This window comes from Salvelinus sp. IW2-2015, linkage group LG19 (assembly GCF_002910315.2).
Source record: "Salvelinus sp. IW2-2015 linkage group LG19, ASM291031v2, whole genome shotgun sequence".
NCBI classification, from domain to species: domain Eukaryota; kingdom Metazoa; phylum Chordata; class Actinopteri; order Salmoniformes; family Salmonidae; genus Salvelinus; species Salvelinus sp. IW2-2015.
The window spans coordinates 11,260,124-11,270,026 of record NC_036859.1 but is presented as its reverse complement, the minus strand read 5'-3'; the positions used below and the strand labels follow the sequence as shown (position 1 = coordinate 11,270,026).

General features: G+C 40.2%; 2 protein-coding genes across 3 annotated transcripts; one reads left to right on the top strand and one right to left on the bottom strand.

Moving 5' to 3' along the window:
* Positions 1-5,577: 5,577 nt before the first annotated feature.
* LOC111979441 (sterile alpha motif domain-containing protein 13) lies at positions 5,578-7,843 on the top strand. Of its 2 annotated transcripts, XM_070448817.1 has the most exons (5): positions 5,589-5,667; positions 6,451-6,526; positions 6,641-6,683; positions 6,785-6,896; positions 6,996-7,843. In XM_070448817.1, the coding sequence occupies exons 3-5, from the start codon at positions 6,646-6,648 to the stop codon at positions 7,170-7,172; spliced, it is 327 nt and encodes a 108-aa protein (XP_070304918.1). In that variant the 5' UTR covers positions 5,589-5,667; positions 6,451-6,526; positions 6,641-6,645; the 3' UTR covers positions 7,173-7,843. The 2 variants fall into 2 exon arrangements, with proteins under 2 accessions (XP_023865755.1, XP_070304918.1); XM_024009987.2 differs by lacking the exon at positions 6,451-6,526 and having other exon boundaries at positions 5,578-5,667.
* A 173-nt stretch (positions 7,844-8,016) lies between these two features.
* LOC111979442 (guanine nucleotide-binding protein G(I)/G(S)/G(O) subunit gamma-5) lies at positions 8,017-9,700 on the bottom strand. Its single transcript, XM_024009988.2, has 3 exons — positions 9,535-9,700; positions 8,970-9,129; positions 8,017-8,288 (listed from the first exon to the last, which is right to left on the bottom strand). The coding sequence occupies exons 1-2, from the start codon at positions 9,613-9,615 to the stop codon at positions 9,004-9,006; spliced, it is 207 nt and encodes a 68-aa protein (XP_023865756.1). The 5' UTR covers positions 9,616-9,700; the 3' UTR covers positions 8,017-8,288; positions 8,970-9,003.
* Between the last annotated feature and the right edge of the window lie 203 nt (positions 9,701-9,903).

Here is a 9,903-nt window from a genome sequence, read left to right as displayed (position 1 = left end):
TCTTTTTGCAATTATTTATAGTTTTACTTTTGATACTTAAGTGTCTTCAAAACTAAATAGTTTTAGACTTTTACTCAAATAGAATTTTACTGGGTGACTTTTGCTTTTACTTGAGTCATTTTCTATTAAGGTATCTTTACTTTTACTCAAGTATGACAGTTGGGCACTTTTCCGACCACTGGCGCTGAGCGACTAGTATGGGAGGACTGTAGCTCCGACGTCACATAAAATGTTTTTTCCGCTGCTCAACTCCAACGTAAATCGTGGAGTTGAGTTTAATCGGTTACTAGCTACTATACATAGCTAGCTAGCTAAGCAAACAAGCAAAATATTAGCAATTTATTTTACTGTTTGCAGGTCAGCTAGAGCTAGCAGCAAGCTAGTGGTAACCTTTTCACTATAAACAGAACAATATCAAATATTGTTTAGAAACTCTGTGACGATATGCTCGAATTAAACTTGGTAACGTTAGCAAGCTGGCTATTCTACCAAGAGAAGTAGCAATGTGAATGTGTGGCCGGCGAATAGCTAGCTAGCTAGCTAACGAAAGTGAACCAAGTTGACTCTCACATTTCCACAGCAACTGGCCATCCTCACACAATACGAGCCCTACACCACTTCGGGCAGTGTCCTATCCAGATGGCCTTACACTGCAGACAGGGCAAGACCATTTGCCACAAGCACATGAGTCTCAGCTTCCCCATTCCACCATGCCAAACACCATTGCCAGTGCCGAAGCCGGATAAAAGACAGTGTGGCTCAACATAAGACCATGTAGAACCACCATAAAATAAATATGGATATTTTCTATCAATCTTCAAAACTTGGCTGCCTCTATGGATTCACAGAACATATTTATATAAGCTGTACAGGGCTATGTAGCATCAAACAGATGTTAGACATTCAGATTTCCAAATAATGTTTATTTGTCAAATTCTAAAATACAAGGGAGTGTGCACTATTTAATGCCAACTCAAAAAGAGAACTGGGTATTCAACAAGAATGTTACACGGTAAAAGTAACATAGAAAAGCAAATACAGTATGAACAGTTTTTACCTTGTCAGTTCAGGGTGTCTGAGTGTGTCTCAGGTGTAGTAGTGCAGAGAACTGTAGCTAAGGATTGTTACACCAGATAATGTGATTTGTGATTTAACCAAACATGTTTGGTATCCGTTACTGGGAATTATAGAATAGGTAATTAGAGAATTTTTGACCAACCTTAGCTTGACGATAGTTGTACAACTGATTGCATTCAACTGAAATGTGTCTTCCGCATTTAACCCAACCCCTCTGAATCAGAGAAGTGCGGGGGGCTGCCTTAATCAACATCCACGTCTTCGGCGCCCGGTGCCTTGCTCAGGGGCAGAACGACAGATTTTTATCTTGTCAGCTCAGGGATTCGATCCAGCAACCTTTTGGTCACTAGGCTACCTGCCGCCACCATGCCATCTTCGTCCTCGATTCGTGGAAACAGGAGTCTCATAAAATGTCCGTGTCTAGTTGCAGGGGTTCTGTTTGAATTTAGAAAATGCTCAGTTATTAAAAGAAATAAAACATTTTGCTTCATGTGTACGCCGCCATCTTGTCTATTTCAAGTAGTCTCTTATTGATCGAGACAGGTGAGTGTGAACCCCAAATGATGACAGACACCGGTCTCGATTCATTGACCATCTATATCCAAGTTTCATCTGGTTTATACCAATGATTATGGACATATTGACAAGATGCATGTCTCTCCGCCCTAACAATGGGAGTCGTTGTCCACAAAGCGAGCCGGCTGGCTGTCTAGCTCCCGCCTATCATTTCTTTGGATTAGTGGATACATCTCATTATTGTATTCCTTTAAATATTCAATGAGGATTGTTGACGTCAACATCCTGTATTCAATGGAGAGAAATGCTATGCTACTAGCCTCATGCCATGAATATGCATAGCCACCTCGAGATAATTCCGATATAAAGTGTTTTTCTCAAAGTTGCCTGGATGTCACGTCCTACTTATATCAGTACACTCGTAACAACTTAAGCATTACGAAACTTCTATTCGATAAAATAAACCTCATGTAGCAAATAAGCCATACATTTTTTTGTTGACCAAATTTGACACACTCGACCTCCATATAAAAGTCCTTGTTTGGTGGGCGAAACAAAGAAAAAACGCCACCTACTGGAGGGAGACAGATTGTCCGCCGAATTGGCCATCTCAAATAATTCAATCCAGTATACTTTATTGACATGGAAAGTAAACACTTACAGAGTCAAAGTAAACATATAGTGACAATGGTCAAAGACAGGAATATACTAGACTATTTGAAATAAAGCAATAATAATCATAGTGATAATCATACTAACAGCAATTACAACAACAAAAATGAATAAAGAATAGGCAGATATGAATAATCACACTATACTTCTAACTGGATGTCACTCAGGTTGCGGCAGGAGGCCACAAGTGTGGCTGCTAAAAGAGAGAATTTTGTTTTTTCACAGCTCAAATAAGCAAAGAGAAACAACAGTCCATCATTACTTTAAGACATGAAGGTCAGTCAATACGGAAAATTTCAAGAACTATGAAATTAAGTGCAGTTGCAAAAACCATTGAGTGCTATGATGAAACTGGCTCTCATGAGGACCGCTACAGGAAAGGAAGACCCAGAGTTACCTCTGCTGCAGAGGATAAGTTCATTAGAGAGTTACCAGCCTCAGAAATTGCAGCCCAAATAAATGCTTCACAGAGTTCAAGTAAGAGACACATCTCTTTGTGAGACGCAGAATAGGTGAACKGATGATCTCCGGATGTGTGGTTCCCACCGTGAAGCATGGAGGTGTGATGGTGTGGGGGTGCTTTGCTGGTGACACTGTCAGTGATTTATTTAGAATTCAAGGCACACTTAACCAGCATGGCTACCACAGCATTCTGCAGCGATACGCCATCCCATCTGGTTTGCACTTAGTGGGATTATCATTTGTTTTTCAACAGGACAATGACCCAAAACACACCTCCAGTCTGTGTAAGGCCTATTTGACCAAGAAGGAGAGTGATGGAGTGCTGCATCAGCTAACCTGGCCTCCACAATAACCCAACCTCAACCCAATTGAGATGGTTTGGGATGAGTTGGACCGCAGAGTGAATGAAAAGCAGCCAACAAGTGCTCAGCATATGTGGGAACTCCTTCAAGATGGTTGGAAAAGCATTCCAGGTTAAGCTGGTTGAGAGAATGCCAAGAGTGAGCAAAGATGTCATCAAGACGATGTGGCTACTTTGAAGAATCTAAAAGATATTTGATTTGTTTAATACTTGTCGTTACTACATGATTCCATATGTGTTATTTCATAATTTTGATGTCTTCACTATTATTCTACAATGTAGAAAATAGTCACAAAAAAAACAACCTTGAATGAGTAGGTATGTCCAAACTTTTGACTGGTACTGTACGTTAAATAGACTTGAGCTCAAGTTGTTCCTGTTTCACAGTGTGCCCTTGGAAAAATAAATGTGTGTGTTTACTTCCAATTTGACTGCATTATTTCTATACATTGTTTTGATGACATTTGTTTCCACCCATACAACTTTCAATTAATTTGCAAAAAAATGCCTTGATGACAAATTGAATCAAAGGCTTTTTGTAAATCCACAAAGCAGGAGAAATGTTTCATTTTGATTCACATTTATCAATTAGGGTGTGTAGGGTATAAATGTGACCTGATGTTTGATAATTTGGTAGGAATCCAATTTGACTTCTGCTCAGGACATTGTGTTCACTGAGAAAGTGTATTTTCCCCAGGTTGCTGTTCACACAAATGCCACAGTAATTGTTTGGATCAAATTTGTCTCAATTTAAAAAAATATATTGTTATTAGTCCTTGGTTGTAGATGTCAAGGAAATAGCCTACACTCACAACTATATGTATTTTTTTTTACCCCCTTTCTCTCACCACTTTCGTGATATCCAATTGGTAGTTACAGTCTTATCCCGTCGCTGCAACTCCCGTAGAGACTCTGGAGAGGCGGAGGTCGAGAGATATTGCATCCTCCGAAACACGACCCTGCCAAGCCGCACTTCTTCTTGACACACTGCTCGCTTAAACCGGAAGCTAACCGCACCAATGAGTCGGAGGAAACACCGTCCAGCTGGCAACCACAGTCAGCTTGCAGGTGCCCAGCCCGCAACAGGGAGTCGCTAGAGTGCGATGGGACAAGGACATCCCGGCCAGCCAAATCCTCCCCTAACCTGGAATACTCTGGGCCAATTATACGCCGCCTCATGAGTCTCCTGGTCGCAGCCGGCTTCGACACAGCCCGGGATCAAACCCGGGCTATAGTGGCGACTTAGACCGCTGTGCCACCCGGGAGGCCCCTACATTCAGAACTTTAAATCGTTTGAGTGTGGCAGTGCTAAATTTGCGGTCTGTATTTCACAAGCTGTATTTCTTAAAAAAAAAAAAAATTACTATAGATTCCCAATAACCCAAACAGAACTAACAGGTTCTGGTTGTCTTAAATGGCTGATTCAAGAATTAGCCGTTTTTCATAGATTTTTTTGTTCCGGATCTATTTTAATATGTATATATAATTCTTCAAAGTGAGTTTTCAATTAGTCACCATTTTGGATAGCACATTTTTCCTCAGTGTGGTTTGTTTAGGCAGTTTTAACTTTCCCAAAAGTTGTTTGAATTAATGGATTCCTCAATTTCATTGGTTGATGTCTGATGTGTTGTTCTTTGTTTTGGAGTCTATTCTTTCAGGGTTGCCCAATACTGAAGGCGCAGATTCTGGTTCTCTGTTTTTGGCTGGATAGTCCTACGCTTTTTCTTATAGATTTGCAAATCATAATCAAACCATTTTATCATGTCTTTTTGAGATTGTTTTTAGGTGTCTTTTTAAAAATTGGATAAGGGTGCCAATTTGTCAAAATGTTGTTTATGTTTTGTACACCCAAATGTACACCTTCCTTATTGTGATGAAATGTGGGGGCCATTAAGTTGTCTAGGAAGGGTTTAATTTTGGATTTCCAATTGCTTTCTAKTAGTTTTCCATGCTATTCTTAGGCCATCTACAGTGCATTCGGAACGTATTCAGACCTCTTGACTTTTTCCACATTGTTACTGTTGCAGCCTTATTCTAAAATTGATAGTTTATTTTTTATCTCAATCTACACACAATACCCCATAATGACAAATTAAAGACAGGTTTTTAGAAATGTAAAAAATGTATTTAAAAAATAAAACACCGAAATATCACATTTACATAAGTATTCAGACCCAAAGGTGGTGACTAAATTTGGAGTTTTCTCATCTGACTTCTCTATGTGGCCATGTATGGAAATTGTCTTTCTGGGCCGAGCATCAGTTAAACTGCAGTACAGAAGCAAAACTGTAGGATCAGTAGAAACCGTGCTTCTAAACCGGAACCCTGTCCCATTCGCTGCGAACTGGCCAGTCAGGTTTGAGATTGGTGTGTGCGCCTGTTCATGAGCTTCTTGTCTTGGTGTCGCATGCCGACTCGCAGGTCCTTTGAACATATCAGAAAAATTGAATGAGCAATTCAGGTGGTTTATAGATCAAATACACAGCGCCAAGCACACGATCGTGAATAAACCGGATATTTATTTACGCCCAAAGAACTATAAAAGGAAACCAACTAGCTCGCGAATTAGCAATAAAAAGGTAAGTGTCAAATAGACTGAACCAGAACGTTGGCAATGATATGATACAATTATATAATTTCAGTAGTAAGCTATTGTAATATTGAATAAACTATCCTAAATGACTAATTATTCAAAGTTTGTAATGTATACCCATTCTTCTATTACTACATATTTCATACTGCATCTGACTTTTGTTACACATTGTAATATTACACTTAAACAGTCCACAATGTCATCACCATCAGCTATATTTCTGTCCACGGATGTGTATAGTACTTAATGAAATGCAGTGTCTAAAGTTTAAACTATATGAATGATGCTTCTGGTGGAAATTAGCTTTCCAAAGATAAACTACTGAACATCCAAGACTGGTAGTCTCGTAGGTAGAGTAGCTACACTGAATAGGGAAGTTTTAATCATGCAGATCAGGGAGCTTTAAATTGCTCCCGTCTCTGATATTTGGACTCAAATCTGAGTGCAACGCATTCCATGGCTTTGGATCAGGTCAGAATCCACAGACCACATTGTATTCCAGTATACTCACTAATGTGATGATTATATCCCATGATATGTGAACCAAATTGCCCATCATCCATTGAAGACAGTTTGCTTTTTGGCATTATTGAATGCGATTTCTGATCTATGCATTTGTACCATAGTATTTCCACAGTATCAAGCGCCCCACATCTATGTTGCTTAGCAACTGAGTACTTTACTTATGCGTGTCAGCATTTCAAAGAAATTGTTCAAAAAACGACTCTCGCTTCTCTATTCAACACTCAGTATATCAGATGCTCTGTAGTTTAAGGTTTCAGAAACAACTGACCATATCCAGATAACCTCTTGACACATCCTATTACAACGAACACACGTTTCAAGTAAGTAGTGAATGTGTTCACTTTATGACAGACCTCATGTGTCTTCATAAACCTAATCTTTTGGATTCAATTGTATTTTTGCTTATCCATCTCACCGTTTTCTTTTTCCTCTAGCTGGAATGGAGAACAAAACAAATGGATCAGTGGAAGCTAAACTGTAAGTCTAGAGTCGTTATTGTGAGTCTGTAGATAAGGGATACGATTGTGCTGTCCTCCCGCCTTGTCCCTATACCCATTTCCTGTTCTGTCTTTTTCTAGTGTGGTGGAGAATGGCCAGCTGCCGGACCCTGCAGACTGGGCATTCACTGATGTCGTCAACTATTTCAAAGCTGCAGGATTTGATGAGCAGGCTACTGCTTTCCAAGACCAGGTAATGATAGTCATTTACTAACCTTGCAAGTTGCTCTTTCTGCCCTCTCTTTCATGTGGGTAAGAGCTTCCCAATCCCTTCCATTTGTTATTCTTGTAGGAAATCGATGGCAAGTCTCTGCTCCTGATGACGCGGAATGATGTCCTGACTGGTCTGTCTATCAAACTGGGGCCAGCACTGAAGATCTACGAGTACCACGTGAAACCACTTCAAACTCAGCACCTGAAAAGTAATGCTAATGCATCACTGCATGCTCCTCAACGTGTAACAAGATAATCACGAGGCAGGACGGACAGACCAGTCCGAAGAGATTTATAGACCCAAGAGGACAGTGGAGAACGACGGGGCTTAGAAAACTCTTGCATGGTTGCATCTTGCATCCTTCCGAAAATATTATTTTACTTAAACTGCCAAATGATGAGCCGTTACGTTTGTTGGTAGTTAACTGAGTGGTATCAGTTTATGAAACCAAACAAGGACTTTAATTCGTTGAGGTCTTGGACATCATAAGATCATTTTACAGGTCTTAAAAAGTACAGGTTTATTTTTTCCTACGAGTTAGTCTCAAAGCAAATCAAGCTACTGAAGCAGATTCAACTGAATGGGTTATTTAATAGTGGCCGATCCTTTTCAGATGGATGCAAAAGGTGCACTAGATGTCTGACTTTGTGATAATCTATCTTCTACCCATGTCCCATTGATATGATCAGTATATACCAAACTATGGAATAGTTTGATGCCGGCTAAGACTGGATGGTAATTAGTTGGAAGACATGTACGTGTTTGAACCATACTTACTGATCCTCCATTACAGCCATTTTTATTTCACTTAATCAAAGCTGTATCTATGAGCATTATGCACGTCAATTGTAAATTTAAGCACGGGGATATAGGTTGATGAATGTGTTCTTTGATTTCCTTATTCTTAAATATATGGCATTTTACTTGTGTGTTTGATGTGGATGCTTTTATCACGCATACCAGTGACATGCTGCTGCCTTTTGTATTGTAAAGTTGCCCTGTTCACATTTTGCTGTTCGAAACTACTTGCATCTTAAGTAAAGATTTGAGATGTACCACTGTCAGTCTTACCCAAGAAACAATTAGCAAAACAGTCATGTAGAGAAAGAAGAATGTTAATTTCTAAATACAAAAAGTCAAGAACAATGAATAAAATAGAATAGAAAAGGCACAATCATTTACTTGAAAACCACACGGTGCCATGAAAAATAAACCCGTCTCATCGTATCCTCTAAGGTGGTTGGCTGAAAATAGATGGCAAGTCTTCCTGACATGTTCTACACTTCATAAGATTCTGTGGCAGTGGATTGCCGTTGGCAATGAGGAGCAGTGTTGAGGTCAACTTTTTCCCTGTAGCATCAAAACGAAGGCCTGCGAGACAGGAAAACACAGAGGTACAATGTGATAATACTCTTCCATATTAAAGAAATAGGTATTTATCTGTAACGCAATCAGAGACTAGCATGGAGTAGAGAATCTGTTTCACTTTACTGATTTAGTGCGGCTTACAGGCCAATCAAGGCAAGAATCTCAATTGCATACTCCTCGCATCCTTCTCAAAACCCATTGGATGAGAAAGCAAGGAGGTCCCTACCCTCGCTACCCACACTCCTTGCTCCAGCCAAACGCTACGCCCACGGACGTTAGTTTCTTCTTCGCAATATGTCTGGATCCGAGTAGCTTCCTGACCCTTCACCAAATCCAAACACATTCTGGACTGTCCAATTGGTCCAGAAACCAATGGGTTGGGCCAGAGCCAGAACACACGTGGGTAAAGCAGTKGTTTGAAAATTCATAATAGTCTTCGATACTCTGATTGGATAGAGACAATACAATCGCTGATGACTTTTGCACAATTCCCTTTGTCACCACAAATTACTTAAATGATGGCAGTCTCAGATTAAAGTATGTAGCAAACGACAGAGCAGCAGAATAATTGTGTAAGTCGTCAGGCTACCTCCAACCATCTTCAATGGGTTTTGAGAAGGTGAGGACTCGAGGAGTATGCAATTGAAATTCTCCAAAGGACTACATACACCAAAAAATACTCACCAAAAAATGCTGCGGTCTGTCCTATGTGTAGTCCTCACAAGAAGGAGCACACCTTCTGTGGTCTGAAGGGGTTTGTACTGGAGGACACCCCAGTGAGCAAGGGATCCTGGAGGGCATTTTGCATGCAGAACTGTTGAAGGTCTGCAGCTGCTTGGGACACCTGAAAAGAAAGGAATATAGCTGTGAAAGGGAAGCTCTACTCCTAACTAGCTAGACTCCTGCAAGTCTGTAAATATCCTCCTTAAAAATGGGTGTTGTCAATAGTATGGTGTGAACACAGATCCTTGAATTAACGTTAGGCTTTTCCTGCTGTTTAATGACTGTTGGGAAGAATTATCCTGGGGCGTTAGGCCACACTCATCTCAGCTATTAGCCTCTAGACCCAATAACTAACAGTTCAAGTAAAGAATTTAGCAGAAGATTGTGTTTATGGCTAGAGCTCCATTTGTGTGCCTAGATTCCACGCCCTTAGCGCTAGCTAGCTAACGTTACTGATGTTAGCTAGCTCTGACTAGTTTCCTGGGCATGTTTACCAAATACATTTACGTGTTAAATAGATTCTTACCTTCACTCTGTTTATGCTCGCTTCAAAACGCAGCTGCTGGACAATTTTCTTCATCGCAACGAGGTTTGATGAGCCAGACATCTTTACTATTTTCTAGAAATGAAGCGGTGGGCTGTTAGCTCGACGGACGAGTAGACAAAGCACTGATGATCACACATCCGATTGTGACTTGCGCAGTCGCAGCGTTGCACAGTCTGCGCCCACACCTCCTGGTATAAACCGCTATGGGGCGCCAAGCACAAAAAGTTGAATTGATAGATTAAAARTTAAATACGTTTATTGCAATTTCAGAGCAGCATATATGTTAGCGCTTCATTTTAAACATTTAGAATAAAGTTCATTAAACTATTCATAATATATCTGGAGTGA